The sequence below is a fragment of the Panthera leo genome, chromosome D1 (assembly GCF_018350215.1).
Source record: "Panthera leo isolate Ple1 chromosome D1, P.leo_Ple1_pat1.1, whole genome shotgun sequence".
Taxonomy (NCBI): Eukaryota; Metazoa; Chordata; class Mammalia; order Carnivora; family Felidae; genus Panthera; species Panthera leo.
In genome coordinates this window covers 46,029,484-46,051,723 of record NC_056688.1, presented here as the reverse complement: position 1 = coordinate 46,051,723, position 22,240 = coordinate 46,029,484, and the positions used below count along the sequence as shown (strand labels likewise).

Sequence of the window (22,240 nt, the reverse complement as noted above, 5' to 3'; positions counted from 1 at the left end):
TAGAGAACTCTGAGAAACAATGCCTGGGTGGGTGAAGACAATGCCCATTAAGCCGCCTGATGTGCCTTTTTAAAAACTATGCTACAACTGACTCCTAGATTTCACTCCTAGATTTCAAGGTCAGGGAAAGTTTGTCTTTCCTACAAAATGGCTGTATCTGTAACCCATTTTTCCTGTTGACATTGTGAGAAAGCTGAGAGTTCAGTTTTCTGCTCCTGGGCTGAAGGCAGCATCAGGCCAGCCTTTCTGCACACACCCTTCCCCTTACTCCATTCTTGCTTTTGATCGTCATTTTGATAGTTTTGATCTATTGTGTCTTTTCTTGGAAACAAGCATGACACAAATTATTAAAAATTACCTAATGCACAGACAAAAAAATTTCATCTCATGGGTCCATTTGTGTCGAATATTTAATTATGTTCATGTTCATTGAGAAAAAGTGCCTTGATTGACCAGCCAGGAGTGTTGAAGCATGAGATGGGGAGAAGGGGTCTGTCACTCCCAACCTGGTGTGAACTAAAGGCTTAGGACCAGTGTGGGACCAGCTGTGGAAAGAAAGATTTATGACCCTGCTAGAAAATGTGGGTGGGGCGCATACCTGGTGGGCTTCCTGTGCTACCCGGGGCATCTTTCCAATGAGGCTGTTGTCTATGATGGGTGAGTAGTCCTGAAATAGCCCAGAAACTTCTATTTCAACTTCATAATTTTGTGCCTGGCTTACCCTATATGGTAGGAATCCAGCAGCAGGTAAATATTTGCTCCTGTCATGGTCCTTCCAGAACCTTAGCAAGTTAAAGCTGTTGGTGGGGAGACTTGGAGGTGGGTTCATGTCATAGCGGCAGAAATGGAGAGGCTGTGACTTGCCATAGTCCAGTACTAAGAGTACCGGGCATGGGTCAGCAGGCTTGTGGGCCTCACCTGGCTCTGAATGGTCTAACATCTATCCCTTCACTCCTTTATTCTGCCTCAGTTTTTCATCTGTCAATGGGCACAGTAATATCTGCCTGGCCAACTTCAGTGGGCTGTTGTGAGGATGAAAAGCTGGGGTTATTCTGAAATTGTAAATTGCTAAGCACACATGTCATTTTGGCCACAATTCCTATTCATTCACAGAGCAAGTGCTGTTTGGGGTGGGGAAGGGGGCTCTCTGTATCTCCCAACCCACCATCCAGCCCCGTTCTCCTTTTACAGTGAATACAACTGAAAAATAAAACGTCCTATGCACAAATACAGTGCTATTCTTGCTGACCCAAAATTTACTGTGAATTTTTTTCCAGGGTGTGAATTTCAAGTATTTGGATTGGGAGGGGGACAGAATGTCTTTGGTTGCTGGTGACATTTTGCTATATATAATCCTCACAAGACTCCCAGTGTTGCTCCACGACTGGCCTGGAGCTAAAATGCTGAAAAGGTCAGATAACAAAGCAATGCGATGCACGTTCTTTTTCTTTCTGTCTCTCTTACACACACACATACACACACACACACACACACACACACACACACACACACACACACACTTGACCTTTAAGCAATACCAATCTGAGATAAAAATAAGGCAAAATTATAAATACCTTTGTTCAATGCACTACTACTCTTTCATATTAAATTCAGTTTTTTATGAGTAAAGCTTTATTTTACTTTTTATTTTTTACTTATTTTTTAATTCCAGTGTAGTTAACATACAGTGTTATAGGAGTTGCAGGCGTACAGTATAGTGATTCACCAATTCTATACATTACCCAGTGCTCATCGTGAAACGTGCACTCTTAATCCCCTTCACCCGTTTTACCTATCCCCCCCCCCCACCTCCCTCGGATAACCATCAGTTTGTTCTCTATAGTTAAGTCTGTTTCTTGGTTTGTCTTTTTTCTCCCCCCTTTGTTTGCTTCATTTCTTAAATTCCACAGGAGTGAAATCATTTGGTATTTGTCTTTCTCTAGCTGGCTTATTTCACTTAGCATTATATTCTAGATCCATCCATGTTGTTGCAAATGGCAAGATTTCTTTTTTATGGCTGAGTAATACTGTATTGTGTATATATACTACATTTTTACTCATTCATCTATCGACGGACACTTGGGCTGCTTCCATGGTTTGGGCTATTATAAATAACACTGCAACAAGTACAGGGGTGCATATATCCCTTTGAATTAGTGTTTTCTTGTATTCTTTGTGTAAATACACAGTAGTGTGATTATAAGATCATAGGGTAGTTCTATTTTTAGTTTTTTGAGGACCCTCCAAACTGTCTTCCACAGTGGCTGCACCAGTTTGCATTCCCACCAACAGCATACGAGGGTTCCTTTTTCTCCACATTCTTGTCAATACTTGTTGTTTCTTGAATTTTTGATCTTAACAATTCTGATAGATGTGACATGATATCTCAATGTGATTTTGGTTTGCATTTCCCTGATGATCAGTAATGTTGAGCATCTTTTCATTATCTGTTGGCCATATGTATGTCTTCTTTGGAGAAATGTCTGCTCATGCCTTTTGCCCATTTTCTTTTTTTACTTGGATTCTTTAGGTTTTTGGGTGTTGAGTTGTGTAAGTTCTTTACACATTTAGCATGCTAACCCTTTATCAGACATGTCATTTACAAGTATCTTCTCCTATTCTGTAGGTTGTCTTTTAGTTTTGTTGGTTATTTCTTTTGCTATGCAGAAGACTTTTATTTTGATATAGTCCCAATAGTTCATTTTTTGCTTTTCTTTCCCTTGCCTCAGGACACATATCTAGAAAGAGGTTGTTTCGGCTGATGTCAAAGAAATTACTGCTTATATTCTCTTCTAGGATTTTTATGGTTTCAGGTCTCACATTTAGGTCCCTAATGCATTTTGAGTTTATTTGTGTGTAGGTATAAGAAAGTGGTCCAATTTCATTCTTTTGCATGTTGCCTTCCAGTTTTTCCAACACCATTTGCTAAAGAGACTGTCTTTTTCTCTTTGCTTATTCTTGCTTCCTTTATTGAAGATTAACTGAACATTTAACTATGGGTTTATTTCTGGTCTTTCTATTCTGTTGATCTATGTGCCTATGTTTTGCCAGTACCATACTGTTTTGATTACTACAGTTTTGTAATATAACTTAAAGTCTAGAATGGTGAGGCCTCCAGTTTTGTTTTTCTTTTTCAAAATGTCTTTGGCTATTTGGGGTCTTGTGTGGTTCCATACAAATTTTAGGATTGTTTTTTCTAACTCTTTGAAAAATGAATATGCTGTTGGTATTTTGTTAGGGATTTTATTAAATCTGTAGATGTTTTAGGTAGTGTAGCTATTTTAATAATATTTGTTCTTCCAGGGCATGAACATAGAATGTCTTTCCATTTCTTTGTGTTGTCTTCAATTTCTTTCATCAATTTTATAGTTTTCAGAGTACAGGTCTTTCACCTCTTTGCATATCTATTACTGATTTTAATTCATGGTTACCACTAGGTTTGTACATAACATCTTCTATATATAGCAGTCTATTTTAAGTTGATGATAGCTTAAGTTTGAGCCTATTCTTTACTCCTTTCCCCACCACATTTCTGATATATGGTATCATACTCTTTTATTTTGTGAGTCTCTTGACTGATTTTTACAGATACACTTGTTTTTACTGCTTTTATGCTTCCTTTTTTTTTTTTTTTTTTTTAACTCTTACTTACTGTCTTTCCTTTCCATGCAAAGAGTCCCCTTTAACATTTTTTGAAGGGCTGGCTTAGTGGTCATGAACTCCTTTAGCTTTTGCTTGTATTGGAAACTCTTTATCTCTCCTTCTATTCTGAATGATAGCCTTGCTGGATAGAATATTCTTGGCTGCAGATTTTTCCCTTTCCACACTTTCAATATACCATGCCACTCCCTTCTGGCTTGGAAAATTTCTGCTTAAAAACCTCCTGATAGCCTTATGGGGTTTCCTTTTTATGTACCTGTCTTTCCTCTTGCTGCTTTAAATTTTTCGTTGTTGTTGTTATTGCTACTTTTTGCCATTTTAATTACTATGCGTCTTGGTGTAGACCTCCTTGGGTTGATTTTGCTGGGGGAATCTTTGTGTTTCCTGGATCTGGATATCGATTTCCTTACCCAGATAGGAAAGTTTTCAGTTATTATTTCCTCAAGTAAATTTTCTGCCCCCTTTTCTCTCTTTTTAAATTTTATTTATTTATTTTTTAGTAATCTCTATACCCAATATGGGGCTTGAACTCTCAATCCTGAAGTCAAGAGTTGCATGCTCTTCCAACTGAGCCAGCCAGCCCCCTTCCCCCCATCTTTACTTTCTCTCTTTTCTTCTTCTGGAATCCCTATAATGTAAATGCTATCATGCTTAAAGGAGTTTCTGAGTTCCCTAAGTCTATTCTCATTTTGCATAATTTTTTTCTCTCATTTTCTCGTTTTGATTACTTTCCCTTACTCTGTCCTCCAGGTTACTAATATGTTCCTCTGCTTCCTGTAGCCTGCCATTTTATTCCTTCTAGTGTATTTTTAATTTCACCTATTGTGCTCTTCATCTCTGGTTCTTTTTTATGTTTTCTTTTTTTTTGTTAAGGGTTTCATGAGGTCCTCCACTCTTTTCTCAAGTCCAGTGAGTATCTTTCTAATCATTGCTTTAAATTCTCTATCAGGCATCTTATCTATTTTGCTTGGGTGTCTTGCTGTGGTTTTGTCCTGTTCTTTTATTTGGGCCATATTCCTCTGTTTCCTGTGTATTAGAAAAAGTCAGCTACATCTTCTGCTCTATGAAAGTAATAGCTTTATGAAGAAGAGGTCCTTTAGTGCCATGCAGTGCAGTGTCCTCTGTTCATCAGAACCTGGTGCTTCAGGGTTGTCTCCTGTGTGTGTTGTGTGTGCCCTGCTGTTGAGTCCTGACTGCCTTTTTTCCATCAGTCATCTGCAGAGGCTCTGACTATTGTAGGCAGAGTTTGGTCCCTGGCCCAGGTGGGGCATGCAGTTTTAATAAGGTGGGGCCACTGCTGGGACCAGGGCTTCAGGGTGTGGTGTGCAGTTTTAACAATGTGAGCCTTGGGCTTCCACAGAGCCTACAGCCATCACCATAGGGACAGAGGCCCTGCAAAAGCCCAAGTCCAGAGAAATGGTGTTGGCAAGATTTGTGCAGGTATTCTGGGGGAGGGGGACTGCAGTGCCTGGACTGAGGCAAGGGTGACTGGGAAGGGTAGATCTGCCATAGTGAGGGGGAGTGGGGCTTGGCATACACAAGTTAGGTAGTGAATGTTGCCACTGTGCTGGTTCCCATAGATGGTTATATGTTTATGCTAGGGGGTGGGGAAGGGAGATGGAGCTGGTTAGCTCCTTTGTTCCTGGAAGTCCCTCTGGGAGACCTGCCCCTCCAAGACCTGCTCTGAGATGTGTAAAAAAAAAAATTCCCTCATGTTTACCCCAGGCGTTTTCAGACTGCTGCTTCTATGGGGGCTGTTTGTAGAGCTTCTTTCTAAGTGCAGGGACTCAGCTTCCTATTGCCCTTTGGGCTCTTGGAGAGCTGAGCCTTCTGATTTTTAAAACTCCAAGTTTTAAGTCTTGCTATATGAAATTTGGCCCCTCTCACTTTCAAAGCCAAATGTTTTGGGGATTTGTTTTCCCTGTGCTAGCTCCTTGGTGTGGTAGTCTGTTTCTCTCCCTCTTCAAAGCTCCCTCTGTCCATGGGTGGCCTTGGTCCATTTAGATCCCCACTGGGTGTCCACCCTTCCTACTGTCTTCGAAGTGGCCTCTTCTCTAACTTTAGTTGCGGAGTTTGTTCTTCTAGTCTTCAGGTCCTTTTCTGGGTTATTTGCACTGACACGAGTGTTTTCTAGTTGTATCCACAGGATGAGGAGAGCTTAGAGTCCTCTTACTACACCATCTTGGCCCCTTCCTACATTCAGTTTTACATAAGGGAACATCCCCAGTGAGCAATTTGATGAAATAGAGTAAAATTTCATTAATTCAGGTCACTTTAATCCTAACTTGGAATTGCACAAAATGTGCAGTGTGCTATGTGAATTGTCCATCTGATAACCTAGACTTAGTTCCCAGACCTCCTTGGATTTAAGGACCTCCAGAACTCCTGTCCACCTCAGATACCCATCCACATGGCTACTCCTTGGACCTTTCTTCACCAGGAACCACTCCTACTCCAGAATGTCATACTGTCTATATTGGTTTCTGACAGCCTGTCCTTTGCCTTCCTCATTCCTACTGCACCTTGCACCTGTTCTTTGTCTCCATTGAGACCTTTGGGCCCTTAACCATTTTCTTCCAGTCTCTCAGTCCCTCATGGCTTTTCATAAAACCCAACCACTGGCTGGTGTGAATCAAAGGTGGCTACTTCAGTTGTTCTCAACATCATCCATCCATCCATCCATCCATCCATCCGTCCATTCACCCATCCCAAAGCATCACTGAGCACCTATGAAAAGGTGATACTTGAGTTGTTCAATAAATGTTTAGGAAGGGGTGGATATATGAAAGAGTTGGTAGAGATTTAGTTTGCCTGCTAACTTGTTAATCTAATTAAAATCCCTTAAGAATAAACACAAAATTTCAAAGTGAAAATTTAAATGGTCTAGGTGAAAAAAATTTGTTCTCATTTCATCCATATACGTTCAAATACAGGTAATGGACCAAAACACCAATTTAAATGTTAATTGTAATTGCCTTACATATTACTTAAAATGCGCTACTACTAACAACAGTAACACAAAGAGCTAAAGTTTATTGAGTGCTTATTCCCCTCTGGGCATCACACTGAGCTATTTACCATACATTATCTCAATTAATTTTCGTATGACTTAATGAAGTAGGTGCTGTTTCAGAGAAGGAATCCTGAGCTACAGATGTGAAGTTATTTGCCCAGGGGTTATAAACTCTACTGCAGGTGCAAACTGGTGGAGCTGGAATCTGAATCCAGCTCTATCTGACTCTAGAACTTATCTTCATAGCAATATGATGCCTTTAACTCAACCTTAACAGCAGTGTGATTTTGTAAAAGATACAACTAAATAGATAATAATGTTGGATTTCTTTCTCTATTGAGAAAGACGGGGCCGTGTGGTAAGAAAACACTCAACTGGGTAACAGGAAAACCGTGTTCTCTCTCTGTCTCCAACAGAAGCTCTGCATCTTGGGTGAGTCTCTCTCTCTGGGTCTCAGTTTCCTGCTCTGAGTGGTGGAGCTGTAGCATGAGCTACTTAATGGACAGTTGGGGTAGAAACACTATGAGCTTCACTCAGATTTTTCTAGAAGTCTAGAGTAGGGAGGTTTGACCATTCTCAGGAAGAGCAACATGTGTCAGGAAAAGCTGAAGAGTGAGTCTTTCAGAGTCTGTTTTGAGCTGAGACACAGCTAAATGAACCAGCTAAATGAACAGGGCTGAGGCAGGTACCCTCCAGGTAGTGTGGCTGGAGCAGAAGAACCCTAAGAAGGGTACCTATTCAGGCACACTATTCAGGGGGCTGGGCAGCTTTCTGATTTTAGGGCTGGCAGCCTCTTGCTGACCTTTCTTCCTGCTGGAAGATGCCCCTCACCGGGGAGGCTCCTGCTGGTCTGTCCCCTTCTGCACTTTTGAACTCTTCACGCTGAAGCCCTGGCAGGGGCTGAGGAATATCTGATGCCTCTCCAGGGGAGAATTCCTGCAATGGAGAAAGAGGCACCTCCCCAAGCCACACACGGAGCTGCCCAGACTTTTCCACCTTAGGGACTCAGCTGGGAAATGGCCTTGGAGCTGCCAGGGAAGGCATTCCAAGGCCAGGGTTCACTTAAAGTCCCAAAGATGATGGATGGCTGTTCAATTCCACCCCCCAGTGCTCAGGCAAGTGGAAGCGTGAAAATGGCAACCTGTCTCTGGGAACCCTAGTGAGCTTTGTATGACAGTGGACGAGACCCAGGCCAAGACTGACGGAACCAGGTACTTGCCATCTGGGATGCAGCCACCCCAGGATAAGGAGATTCTGAGGTGGATGCTCTGTCCATCCCCCCAGCAAGCTGATGGAATGTTGTGTGAGGGATGTGGTGAGAGGAGAACATTCCTGGCTCTGTATACCTGGTTTCTCTGTTCCGGAGGTCAGGACCTGTCATTCTTCCAAATACCTGGGTCTAACCTCTTTCAGGCCTGAATAAACACAAGGGACCTGAGAGGAGCAGGTGAATTTGCTCAGCCTGTCTCCAAACCAAATGACCAAAAGCAACATACATATTTCCAGGGGAGCCCTCTCTGCTCACCCAACAAACCCACACATACAACATTCTCACAGCAGTGTGCTCAGTGAGCACATTAGCTGTCACCTAGTGGAAAGCTATGTCTTTGATTTATTTTTTCCTTCCAGGAACTACAGCTAACAGAATTATGAAAGCTCTTGGTCTTTTTAAAAAATTTATATATTCCATTAAACTCTAGTCTCTTGAGAGGTTCTCAGAAAGTTTCTGTGGCTAAATATGTTTGAGAAACTCTGAATGTTACATATAGTATAATGCAGTGTATGTTGAAGGCTCTGAAAAATCCTGCATTGAGACACCTGTTTAACCCAGCATTTTTTACACTTATCTGACTAGAGACCTTACCCTGTGTCCCACCCTCCCCACCTATGTGTGGCAGAGACCATGCTGACAGACACAAGTCTCCACACAAAGAACTCTGTACCAGGTAGGGCTGGGTGAATTCAGAGCAAGGTCATCTCTCCCTGGGATTACTTCAATTGTCTCTTCTGGCATGGATCCTATAATAACTAATCTCACTCCCTCCAGGTTTATTCCCCTTCCCCCAATCTATCCTCCCTATCTTTCTAAGCACAAATCTGTGCAGAACACTTAGTTTTTGAAAATCCATATGGGGCTCCCACCGCCCTTGGGATTATGTCCAAACTCCTTGGCTGGTATTCACTTTGGCCCCAACCTTAATGCCTGAACACTGCCCATGTCTTCCCATACCCTAGACACATCCTGCTGTCTTTCAATTATTGTGGGTCCTTGAACAGCTCTGTGTTTTTGCTCAAGGGCCTAGCAGGCCCCCTCTCACCCAGGCCAACTCGTACTCAAACTATAAGGCCCAGCTTAAATGTCACCTCTTCTGGGAAGGCTTTCTTGTCATGTTGCTTTCCCTATTCTCAGGGTAGTACTAATTCTCTTCCTCTCTGGACTGCCATGACACTCTGGGTAGATCTTTATCACAGCCTATGTACCACATTGCATCGCAACTATTTATTGACATTTCAGCTTCAATTACTAAAGAAATGTATCCAGCAGGGTATTCTCTTTGTGTCAGGAACCATCCTAGGTATGACATAAGAATTCAATTTAGCAAACATGTCTAAGTGCCCACGGTGAACAAGGGACCACCGTACGTTACCAGATTATAGGGGCAAACGCAAGGATCTCACAGTCTGATGGGGACGCAAGAAGATAAAGCAGTTGCAGCACACTGTGGCGAGGGTAATGGTAAAGGTACATGCTAGGTATGTGGGAGGCCTCCAAGGGAGCAGGCAGCTCTGCTGGAGGGAAAGGCAGTGAGGGCTTCGCAGGTGTGGCCCGAAGGAGGAGCAGAGGTTCACCGGCAGACTGCGGTGGGGCAGGGGAGGAAGAAAGGTGTCTCAGGCACATGCATGTGGAATGAGAGGAGGGGGCCTTCCGGGGGCTGCACGAAAATAAACAGAGCTGGAGCCTGGGTGGGGCTTGGGGAGGAAGGGAGGTAGTCAGGGGAGATAGCACAGCAGCTGCCATAGGAGCCACGTGACAGGCCGTGGTCAGGAGTGTCAGATGTCGCCAGAATGTCAAGTGAGAAGGGGATCTCAAAGTGTCTGTGGGAGCTGGCGTTTAGATGGTCATTCATGACCTCTTCCAGACTACCTGTACGAGAGTGGTGGAGGGGGATCAGTCTGCAGAGGGCTGAAAGATAAATGGGGAGGAAATGTCAGTGATTATGAATTTCAAGAAGGTTGGCTATGAAGTAGGGAAAGGATGACAGCCTTTGGGGGATGAGGGACTGAAGGATTCATTTTTTAAAAATGTTTATTTATTTGGGGAGGGGGAGGTGTGAGAGAGAGAGAAAGGGAGAGCAGGGGAGAGGCAGAGACAGAGGGAGAATCCCAAGCAGGCTCTGTGCTGTCAGTACAGAGCTGGACACAGGGCTTGATCCCATAAACCATGAGATCATGACCTGAGCTGAAATTAAGAGTTGGACACTTACCAACTGAGCCACACAGGTGCCCCAAGACAGATTAATTTTTGAGATGGGGCTGTCCCTATGAAGTAAGGGAGATAGCGTGGAGGAGAGGTGAGAGAGGAGTGATGGGGGAGGTCCCAGGGAAATGGGGGAGGTAGGAGCCAGAGTCCAGTTAGAGCCTGGAGAAGACATGGTCCCTCCCTCCAGGACCTTGCAGCCAGTGGAAGGGTGGACACAAAGCCCTCACACCACAGCCCCACCACAGATATGCCTGAGGGAATGACTCACTCTGCTGGGGCAGGAGTTGGGAAGGGATTCACAAGCATGATGGGGAAACTATCCTGTAGGTGAGGAAACTGGAAACCATGGATTGGAGAAGGTGGGAATACTGAGCCTGGAAAAGAGAAAGCTAAGGGGAATGAGGCATAATGATTTTCTTCAAAGACTTGAAGGCCTGTTCTGTGGACAAGGAATAATATAGTAGACTTATTTTATGTGGCCTTGGAGGAAAAAGTAGAGCCAACAGGTGGAAGTCAGCAAGACACAAATTCCAGTGATATATAAGGTAGAGATTTCAAGCGCTGGATCACTGGAAGGGATTCTGTAGTCACTGAAATGCCACTTGGCACGGAAGTTGTGGAAGGGATTCCAGCCAGGAGGTGCGGGCGGACCTCTAAGGTCCTTCCCTTCCTAGGTCTGGCACTGGGAGATCCCCCCGGTGTGCTGGGCTCTGGCAGCCAGACTGGCGGGCTCCTATAGCTGGCATTCTGGCCTAATGGGGAAAATTCCCATCAAGTAACAAGACAGTCACAGGAAGCAGTGATTTTCTAAGCAAAAGTACCAGAATAATGTGGCAATTCCTCAGTCACTGCTCTGATGGCCACCCCTGGCCAGACAGAAAACACTTCAGGAACTATTTGCATTTCCTCCTCAATTTCCCAGTTTGTCTGAGTTCCTGGGCAAGCACATAAATGGCGCCAGAAATCCCAGTGTGGAAAGAGGATGGTGGCTGATCTGCTGACCTCTTGACCTCTTAAAGGTCAGTACTGGATTTCTCTTCTAGGGCACAGCATCTCACTCCTTAACCTTCTGCTCAGAAAGCCTGTGCACTTTTCCCAGCAACCAAATTGCTGGCCAGCTCGGGGGTGTCAGCATTTCCACCAGCTCTGGTCTGCCCACAGGCTGTACATTTTAGTTGTCATAAAGCTGCTGATGTTCCATGAAGCTTCTCTGATTAGTGTGGCTCATTCCGATCTCTCTCTGCAGGTGTACTACTCTATCACCTGTACCATACAGTCTGCCCTGCAGTCACAGCTCCAACCTTCTAAGAGTCTCAACTGCCTCTCATAGACCTGGCTAAATTCTACCCTAATTATGACAGTTAGTTGGGGGTGGAAATCCCAGTCTGTGTGTGGGCTTTCTGGATGGAAGTGAGGCACAGCTGGGGAGGTCCCCCCTCCAGGAAAGACTAAGCTAGGTTAGGGGACAGACGAGATCAAAGCAGCATGAAGCAGTGTCCTTGAGGACAGGGGAAAAGTCTTATTTGCCATTGTTTGACACAAAAGCTGAAGAAGGAGCACGGACCCCCTTTCCTGCTTCCAGCTCTGGATAAGTCAGCTTCAGATACCCGTGTTAGAAGACCCAACAAACATGCTACTGTCTGCCCGGTGCCCTGTGCTTGCCTGGCTCAGTAAGTGTCATGAACACATGGAAGCAGGAATGACTGAAAGCCAGAGAACAGTCCCTCCACAGGAGTGCCCCACTGTACACATCGGTATGACATCAGCTCCCCTTGGAGCCACGCGCTCCTCTGAGACCACAGCAAGGTATCTCTGTGTCACCTTAGTTCAGGCCATTCCCTTGAACTCGAGGGTCAACACAAGGCCACTAGTGGAAGACATTCCCAGCCAGGCGGGGAGAGCAGGCAGCAGAGGGTCAGTAGTAAATGACCTCAGGTTTTGGAGTCATATAGGTTTGAGGTGAGCCCAAACTCTTGTTAATTTCTAGCCGGGTGATTTTGGACAAGTTACTTGACCTCTCTGAGCCTCAGTTTCTCTATCCCTCAAGGTTGCTGTGATAATTAAATGTAAAGCACCCCAGCACGGAGTAGGTGCTCTGTAAAAGTGAGTTGCTAGCTCTTTTCTGGGAAGAAGGCCATAACTTTTAAATCCAACCAAACGTCCCAAGTGCTCTGACCACTGTATTCCCCCTACCAGCCTTGAAGGACACTGCAGGCAGGGCCATTAAATAGGCACACATTAAATCTATACAACTCAATAGTAATTATTTGAGCATCTTTCTTTTTTTCCCTAGTTGATTATAAACTCTTTCAGAGCAAAGGATATTTCTGACTTACCACTATGTTCAATAAATGTTTCCTCTGAATGAATATACAGATAAATACATGAATAAATAAACAGGTGCTGCCTTGGACTATTTTTCTGATTATTTTATGTGTCCATGTTACAATCTTAGGAAGAACTGACTTCTTTGGGATGGGTCTGCACTTTGTACTGGCCATACTCTGGGGCACAGAGAAGGAAATGATAAAGGCTGAAGAAAGGAAATGTGGAAGAAATTTCATAAATTAAGTGAAGGAGAGGAAACAACTGGAGAGGTTCCCCTTAATTTCCCACTGCTTTTATCATTGTATGACCACAGGGAAATAATGTTCTTCCTGGGTCTCAGTTTCCCCACTTATGAAGTGCCAGACTTGGATCAAGTGAACAGGTTGTTTCTTGTTCTGGGGTTCTAAGACTGTGGGATTACAGTCCTAGGGAGGGAAATGGGAAAATGAGGGAAGACATAGATTGAACTGCAGAAGGCATCCTAAAATTCAGTATATGTGAAAATACTGAGTAGTGACTATCTCTGCTGAGAACGACTCAGAAAGGGAACACTCCCTTGAAACATTATTATCAGGGCTGGGAGTGAACAATTATGCTCTTAAAATTAAGATGAAATCTTGAAACTTTCTTTGTAGTCCAGATGTCACATGCTTTTCCTTTGTTTGTATCATCTTAAAACCACCGGGAGAAGCTTAGAGCCAAAGAGCCTCAGCTTTTCCCTTGGGGGCTGAGTGCATGAGGTAGACTTGTACTTTACGAAAAACCCTGGAGGGGGCACCCAGCTCTGGTGAGTGATGGGGCAATAGGACCACCATTAAAGAAGGAAGAATCAAGAAGTGCCAGATAACTGACCCAGATGCTGGAGAATTTTCCCATCACAAAAAAGAAATGATAATTAAGTGATGTGATAGCTAACCCTATGGTGCATACTTCAATACACACACACACACACACACACACATACACACACATACAATCAACAGGTTGTTTACCCTAAATGGACACTATAGGTCAATTATATCTCAATAAAAAATAAAAAACAAAGAAGGTGCTTCCCTCACTGCTGGTAGCTATGGAGTTTTGAAAATGAGAGTTGATGGCTGGTTCCTCCAGAGCCCCCCTTCTGGTGAGGATGGGTGGGGCACTAACCATGCCCTAGAACAAGCCGGAGAGAAAAGACATGAGTATGCTAAGTAGGATAGTTTCCAAAAGACCTTCCTCCCATTTATCTTCCTTGACGACCATATCAAGAAGGTGTCTGGATTATGTTGAACGGTCTTTCATGTAAAATAACAGAAATAGAAAGTATCCAAGTTAGAGGGTGGGTTCTGGAGTTAGACCACTTCAGTTCACAGCTTGGCTCCACCATTTACCGGATGTGTGATCTTGGACACGCTCCCTAACCTTTCTGTGCCTCGGTTTCCTCATATGTAAACTGTGCATTCAGCACATGTTTATTGAAAATCCACAGCATAGTCAGCATTGTTCTGGGTGCTTGAGAGGTAGCAGTGAACAGAAGAGTCAAAGATCCCTCCCTTGGAACTTCTATTTTAGTGGGACAGGACAATAATTGTTATCTACTTAATAGGACTATTGTAGTAAATGACTTAATGTAAGTGAGTTGCTTTGTTGTCTAGAAGAGCCTAGGTTAGCCTAGCATTGAATTCACCAAAGGGAGAAGAGTGAGATTGTTGCTTGCTTCTTTCTTTCTTTAGTGGACTGTTTGTTTGTTTTTTTACATAAGGAACTATTTCTGGGCAACAATCAGCTGCTTAACTCATTATAAAACAATTCATTATTTTTTCTAATCACAAAATAGATGCCTGTGCACAATCAAATGTTACAGAAATGGATGCCTTGGAAAGAAAACACCCCTGGCAACTGCATCCCTTAACTGTAGTCACTGTTCACAGCTTGCTGTAGAAGCATCCAGATAGTTTTTTCTTTTTAGAAAACACTTGATGAAATCATTTGTTTTTCAGAATTTTTACCAGTTATCTAACTTATGAAAAAACAATCTGGTTAAGCCTAATAAAATAAATCTGATAGAATAAGAAAAAACTGTGTGTGAATGAACACAATACAGAGAAAAAGAGAGAGAAAATGAGAATTAGTAATGTACTGTGCTATGGGATTGTTTGGAATTGCTATATCCCCTCTGGCATGGAGAGATGAGGCTTGGACTTGGGGGCTCTGGGCTTATCCATCCTTTCTTTTCTTTGCGAAATGCTCGTTTCATGAGTAGTGGCTCAGAAAAAAATCTTTCCTGATAAAACACGTTGGTGTCCCATTTCCTTTCTGGATAATCAGGTATAGGAATGGAGAGTGCCTGAAATACCCCCAGGTAGTACTTTTTTTTAATGTTTATATATTATTTTTGAGAGTGAGAGAGAGAGCATGAGCAGGGGGGCAGGCAGAGAGAGAGAGAGAGACAGAGAGAGAGAGAGAGACAGAGAGAGACCTACAGTCTGAAGCAGGCTCCAACCTCTGTGCTATCAGCACAGAACCCGATGTGGGGCTCGAAGTCACAAACCACGAGATCATGACCTGAAGTTGGACGCTTAACTGACTGAGTCACCCATTCACCCCCCACAGGTAGTACTTTTTGAGGGCTTGGGATTTCTGAAGGTGTCCTGCCCTAATACTAGCATACTCTGCTGGATTTCCAGGACTCTGTTTTTCATTTGCAGGAGGCTTTTGTTTTGTTTTGGTTCCTTTTCAAATTTGCTTGCGTTTTTTCTTTTTTTTCCCCAAGCGTTGGGTACTTTCCTCATTACATCATTCTTGTGAAAATTATCTCCTTAATACATTTAAGTAAAGCTGCTTTACAATCTTTCTGAGGATAATTCATTTTTCTGGGGTTCTAAGTCTTCTATTAGCTGTATATATGATTTTCCCACAGTGTGGACTGTTTCCATGTGGATTATTGTGAAGCATGAATTTATTTTCATTGGGGAGCTATTTTCCCCTCAAGGAATTCCACACAGCATGGCTCGTGGGAGTGTCCCTATAGAGAAGTTTTACTTTTCCTTCTTTTAACTAAAAAAAAATTTTTTGGGGGGCGCCTGGGTGGCTTGGTCGGTTAAGCGTCCGACTTCGGCTCAGGTCATGATCTCGCGGTCCGTGAGTTCGAGCCCCGCGTCGGGCTCTGTGCTGACAGCTCAGAGCCTGGAGCCTGTTTCAGATTCTGTGTCTCCCTCTCTCTCTGCCCCTCCCCTGTTCATGCTCTGTCTCTCTCTGTCTCAAAAATAAATAAACGTTAAAAAAAATTTTTTTTAATTTATTTTTGAGACAGAGAGAGAGAAAGAGAAAGAGGGGCAGAGAGAGGGAGAGAGGAAGACTCCCAGACTCTGTGCCCTCAGTGCTGACCCTGACATGGGGCTCAACCCCACAAACCATGAGATCATGACCTGAGCAGAAACCAAGAGTTGGATGCTCAAACGACTGAGCCACCCAGGCCTCTACTTTTCCTTCTGCCAGGTTCCCCAGCTGTATCACTGGCAGGGGAAAATATTTTGTACTCATCTCTTAACCTTGTGTATGTTATAAATGTGGACTCCAAATCACATGTGGTGAAGGCTTAAGGTTTTGGTTTCTTCCAAACATTCTTCCCCCTCACAAGCACCTTGTCGTTTGTCAGGCTTGCTGAGCACAGCCTGTTTCTTCTTCACTGAGAGCGTCAGCCACTGAAGGCTCCCAGTCTTCTGCAGGACTGTCGGTGCCAACATACTGCCTGGTACGGGTCTCAGCACTTGACCCTGCTGTGTGGGTGTGGGGATCCATCTCTGAGCCTGAATGATGAGAAGGAAAGAGCCATCCAAATGGAAGCACATTCATGACTGGGGAAGGAAGCATGAAGGCTCTGCATGCGGCTCTAACAAAATGACACATGGAAGGAAGAGCAAGGCAAGTGTGAGTGGAGCTGAGATGGTGGCAGGTGAGGCCATCAAAGGCTTCTTTCCAGCTCCAAGAGCACAGTACAGGGGGGCTAGATGTCAGAACTGGTGGGGTAATCTCAAGGCAGTTTAGTGATTTTTTCTTCTTGGGAAAGTTTCTGTTTCTCATTTTTGTATTAAGAAATGCACACAAAGAGATGTTCAGTTATGCAAGGGGACGATGCTCCCCAATGAACCATGACTCCTGGTATTTTTGTCCTGTGTTATCTCCTCCCTTGGAATCTGGTATGGATCTATAATTTGCTTTAAGTAGTGGAATGTGGTAGAAATTTTATTGTGCCAGTCCCGCTATGGTGTGGCCTCAGGTATCAATTGTAGGATTGTGTGTGTGAGAGAGAGAGGGGCTGAGAGAAGACAAAGACAGAAAGAGAGAGAGACTGAAAGAGAGAACCAGAGACAGAAAGCTGAAGAGACTCAAAAAGAAAATTTTCTTGAACTAAAAAGCACAAATTTTTTTTAAGTCAAGGGGCATCTGGGTGGCTCAGTCAGTTAAGCGTCCGACTTCGGCTCAGGTCATGATCTCGCAGTCCATGAGTTCAAGCCCCATGTTGGGCTCTGTGCTGACAGCTCAGAGCCTGGAGCCTGCTTCAGATTCTGTGTCTCCCTCTCTCTGCCCCTCTCCTGCTTGCATTCTGTTTCTCTCTTTCTCAAAAATCAATAAACATAAAAAAAGGTTTGTTGTTGTTACTGTTTTTTTAAACTCTCATTTGTCTTCTTCTTTATCGCTCCTCTCAACATCTTAGAAACCTCTAGTTTAGAGTTGGGAGCTACAGAGAAAGGGGGTGGTTTCCCTCCCAAGCCCGTCAAAAGGCTGACACGGCTGCTGACCACAAACTCTGTCCAAGCATCAGATGGGGCCAGGGCTACAGGTGCAAACTTAAAACAGACCATTCCCATCCATTCTACTGTAAGTAACCAAACATGTAAGTGGAAACCACCGGGGCAAATGCGTCTCTCAGGTGCAGTGTTCTGGGTCCCACAGTGTTGCAGAGAGAGCAGGGAGGATGGAATGACTAGTGTTCCCTACTGGAGTGGCAGGCTATGTCTCAGCTTTGAGCAGCCCACTGATAGATATTTACTGCTGAGATTCCTTCTACCCTGGAGGGTCCTCCTCCCCAGTGGCCAAACCCCAGGATAGTAACTGAGCTACAGCGACTCTTTAAGGCCAAAAAAACCTTAAGATACACCCCCATCAGGGGATAGGGGCTTTTCATTAGCAGGATGTTTGGAAAAAGACAAGGAAGTTGAAGGCAGGAGTCAACATTTCCCAAAGTTCTTTCTTAAAATACTCTGTGTTTGGTTTCAGGGCTGCTGACTCACCCCCCATCCGGGCATCCGATCTCGGGGCTACTATATTCCCCAGAGTGCCTGGGGAGACCAGCTCATTTCCCACCTACAGTATCCACAGAAACATCTGCTTTAGCTTATTAGAGAGTCAAAACAAGCAACTGTCAACTCATCACCATCTCCACTTGAGGACACATTCCTCTTGGCTGACGCACGCCCCTCCCCAGCCCCCCACCTTGACTGCCTGCATGTCTGAGACTGTGAGCTGATTCTGATGATAAATGGAAGAGCCTCTTATATCCTCGTTTATCTAACCTTCTCACACGCATAGCAAGACTTCTCTCTGGGGAATCGAGGAACGACTTCTGACTCATCAGATAAGCAGTAGGCCCTGGAAACAGGAAGCAGAAACCGGGCTCTCCAAGCCCCTTCCATTCCCTTCTCTTCCTCTGCAGGTAACTGCACTGTGGAAAGCAGTCTGGTTTTGGAGCAGCAGACCCAGGTTCAGCCTGCAGTCCTGCCCGACACTGTGGGACCTAAGACAGGTTCCTTAGCCTCTCGGGGCCTCAGTGTCCTCTTCCATAAAATGAGAACAGTATTACCTATCCTGCCAGCCGTGCAGGAATCTTATGTAGTCCAAAAGTAATACAGGGTAGGAAACATCTTAAAAAAGAGTCTCTGATGCTTAAATTTCCTCCTATAATCACATCACCTATAATCTACTCTTGAACCTGTTCTGTGACGAGGAACTCATTCCCACAGACAGTCTAGTGCACCATGGGATACTTCTAATTTCTTTTGAGCTGAAAACTGCCTCTTTTGGCATTCTACCAATTGGTTCCTCTCTAGGTGGGTATACAGAAACAAGTTGAGCCCTCTTCTGGAACAATTGCTTTCAGCTATCTGGAGGTGTACCTCACCCTGATACTGACAAAGCAGCCCCTAAGCCCCCTCCCCACCAGGCTAAGCCTTTGAAACCCCCCCTCACTGTCATGGTTACTGTTCTCCAAAGGCACTTCAGGTAAGTTATGACCCTTAAGTGTCTTGTCCAGAACCGAATCTGGTGTTCAGGATGGCCTGAAAGGGGGAGAATGAGCTGGGACATTCACCTCTCTTGTTCTAGACACTATGCCTCTATTAATGCACTTGACCCCCAGGTGCTCTGGTGGTTATATCTCAATAGAAGCACTTCCTCTATAATCTCAGTTGTGAGCACCTAGCTTTCTGATTACCACCTCCTTTGTGGCCAGCTCATTTGATCTTTTACCTACCTCAATAATTCTTAAGCCCCATTAGGACTTACCATCCCTTGATCATGTCACTGTCCCCTATTCTCCTCTGCCCCTGCCATGTCCTCATGTCCCTTCTTAGCATAGACCTCAGGACACATCATTATAATCACCCCCTTGAATACACTCACAGTTCTCTTTTTCTCTCTTGCCTATCAAAATCCAATCTTGGTTAAATCCTACTTTCTGCCTCTTCCTGTCCTGCATCCAGATAGCTGAAACTAGCCAGAGGAAAAAAAAACACAGAAATAGGTTAAATTCATGACTAGTGATCTGTGGGGGGCCATAGGGCTGTCCAGCAAGCATCCTCACGTTTGGACATTTCAGGTCATACCTTCTCTAGCCTTAAACCTCCACCTCTGCCCTATCCTTACTCTCTGTGGATGACCTTGTCCTCTGTTAGTGGACCTTCCATCCCCAGCCCCCACCACATCTACCCACCTACCCATGACTGTGCCTCTCTGTCCCTGTGGATGAGCATCTGTGCGCCCATCTAAAGGTAAGCTCTTCAGGTGTGCACCAGACTCTCACCCTCTTGCTTACTTGGGAACTTTGGACCCCACCCCCCTGACCCCACACTCCATTACTAATTTCTGCTTTTCTACAGGATCATTCATATTCCATATAATTACAGTATTATTTTCTTTCATCTTAAAAAACAAAAACCACAACAATAAAATGCTTGCATCTTATCCCAATAGGGAGACCAGATGAGGAAAGTTAAAAGCTCAGGAACCTACTCAATGACGTCACAGACCTAGAGGAGATGGGTCAAGAGTCAGATCTAGTTTTCCTGCCCCCAAAGCTGCAGAGGCCAGAGCAGCTCTCTTCCCAGCCCACTGCTTTGCTCTGAGCAGCTGAGCACAGGCAAGGGAGTACTTTGCCCCAGATGCCCAGTCCAGCTCTGCCATGACCTGGACACTCTTGGGACAGCAACAAAGGCTGGAGGTTCTCAAGTGACTGGGGGACCTGCGGGGTCTGCAGGGGTCTGCCCAGCTGCTGAAACTGTCTTGACTGACTTGCCTGTCAGACTATACATGGGTGGGTGGAGAGGCTATTTCCAGAACTCCATCCCAGGACCATACCAGCCACAGCAGGGCGTGTGGGTGGCCATGATGGCACACAGAGGGGGCAGGTGAGGGGGGCTGAAGCCACCGATATCACATACCCCAGAGCACAGATGACACCTCATAAATCCTGCAGGCCCATAGCCGTGTGACCTGCTATGGTGGTTCATTAATGCTGCCTGGTCCTCACGTACAGGTAGAAATGACGGCTGATGTGGCAAACTGCCTTCCCAAGCCAGTCTGTCAGAAGGGCACACTTCTTTTCTCCACCGCTCACTATATCCCTGTTCATGCCAAGGGCCCAGAACAGCTCAGCAAAGGGGTTTTCTTTCTGGGACATCGGGCACTTAGGCTCTCAGTCATCAACCCTCTTCTCTCTCCCCTCTGTTCTCAAACAGTCTCCCATGGAACAAACCCAATGGCTTTGAGTCTTCCAGATACACGGGGTCAAGTTGCAACTTTCAGAACACTCAGAAAAGCATGCATCTCCTGCCTCTTGTTTGTGCATCTGCTGAACAGTCAGATACAGTGTTGGCCTGATCCAGACCATCTCCCAAGAGTCCTTTTTCAAAAGGAATAGGCTGACCCACTTACTTGTCTGTCACAGCCTGCATGAACTCGTCCAGCAGGTCATCGTACTCCTTCCCACGCACACGCTGGTGTTTCAACCCAATGTACAGAGGGTCTCTGAGCAGCTCCTGGAGAAGACAGCATCTGTTTGTTCAACTGCCCTGGTTTAGTGGGAAGGACCAGGGAGAGGGGGCGGAGGGAGCTGGACGCTGGCTGCCCAACCTGCCTCGCCAGGTGTCATCCCTAGAAGGGTCTGGAGGCTAGGCCACTGACTGACTTGGGACTCCTAGGTGGTTCCAATGTTAGGAAACAAGGATGCTTTGACACAGAAAATCCTCTCTCAGACGTGGTCTTCCAACCCCTGGCTGCAGGTGCTCTGGTTTTTTTTTTAATTAAAAAAAAATGTTTATTTATTTTGAGAGAGGGAGAGGGAGAGAACGAGCCAGGGAGGGACAGAGCCCAAACAGGCTCTGTGCTGTAAGTGCAGAGCCAGACGTGGGGCTCAAACTCATGAACCATTAGATCTGACCTGAGCTGAAATCAAGAGCCAGACACTTAACTGACTGAGCCACCCAGGTGCCCCTGCTCTGGGTTTATTTCAAGGTTTCCCAATACTGGCACTATTGACATTTTGGCTTGGAATTCTTTGATGAGAGGGCGGATCTGCACATTGTAGAATATTTAGCAGCATCTCTGGCCTCTATCCATTAGAAGTCAGTAGCACCCCCAGTTATGACAAGAAAAAATGTCTCTAAACACTGCCAAACGTCTATTTGGGGCTCTAGACAGCATCTGGATTGAGGTATTGGGTCTCGTCCAAAGTCACAGATCTGAATTCAAATTAGAAAACACTTTATTCATTCAAAAGAAATCTCACTGAATACCTACCACGTGCCTGGCACTGTGCTAGTCCCTGAGGGTACAAGGATACAATGATACAACCAGACATTTCCGCTCAAGAAAGATGTCCCCCTGCGGAATACCTCCTGTGTTAGGGGTCCCCCCATTCCACCTCTTGCAGCTCTTTCTGTCACAGCCCTCACACACTCTGGTTATCTTCTGTGTCTGCCACTGGCCAACTTCCCACCTCTTCTCTAACCCCTCACACACACACCCTACACAATCAGTGGACCCGATCATGCACATTTACTGCCGGTCTGTTACTGCTGACACTGGGCCCTCCTGGGGTCTGTAAATGAGTAAGGAGTGGTTGTTGCCTTCAAGGTGCTCACCGGCTACTGCAGAGGGCTCATGAGTAAACAAACTCTACTACAGTGAAGAGTGACACTGTTTTGGCACTAAGTCTGGCACATGGAAGCACAGGGAAGGAGTAAAGTAATTCCCACTGGGGGATAGGCGGTGACTGTCATGGGGGAAATAGTTGAGCATTAAAAGACACAGTGGGGTGCCTGGGTGGCTCAGTGGGTTCAGCATCTGGCTTCTGCTCAGGTCACGATCTCACAGTTTGTGGGTTCAAGCCCCACATCAGGCTCGCTGCTGTCAGTGTCACATCCTCCGTCCCCCTCTCTCTCTCTCTGCCCCTTTCCCACTCACGTGCTTGCACGCTCTCTCAAAAAACAAAACAAAGA

General features: G+C 45.1%; 1 protein-coding gene across 3 annotated transcripts in view; it reads right to left on the bottom strand.

Annotated features, from left to right (window-relative positions):
- ME3 (malic enzyme 3) overlaps positions 1-22,240 on the bottom strand; it is a 183,807-nt gene that overhangs the window by 23,920 nt on the left and 137,647 nt on the right. For all 3 annotated transcript variants that reach the window (XM_042907337.1, XM_042907338.1, XM_042907339.1), the window contains one exon: positions 20,676-20,779. In XM_042907337.1, the coding sequence (XP_042763271.1) occupies positions 20,676-20,779 (104 nt within the window). The remainder of the gene's footprint in view (positions 1-20,675; positions 20,780-22,240) is intronic.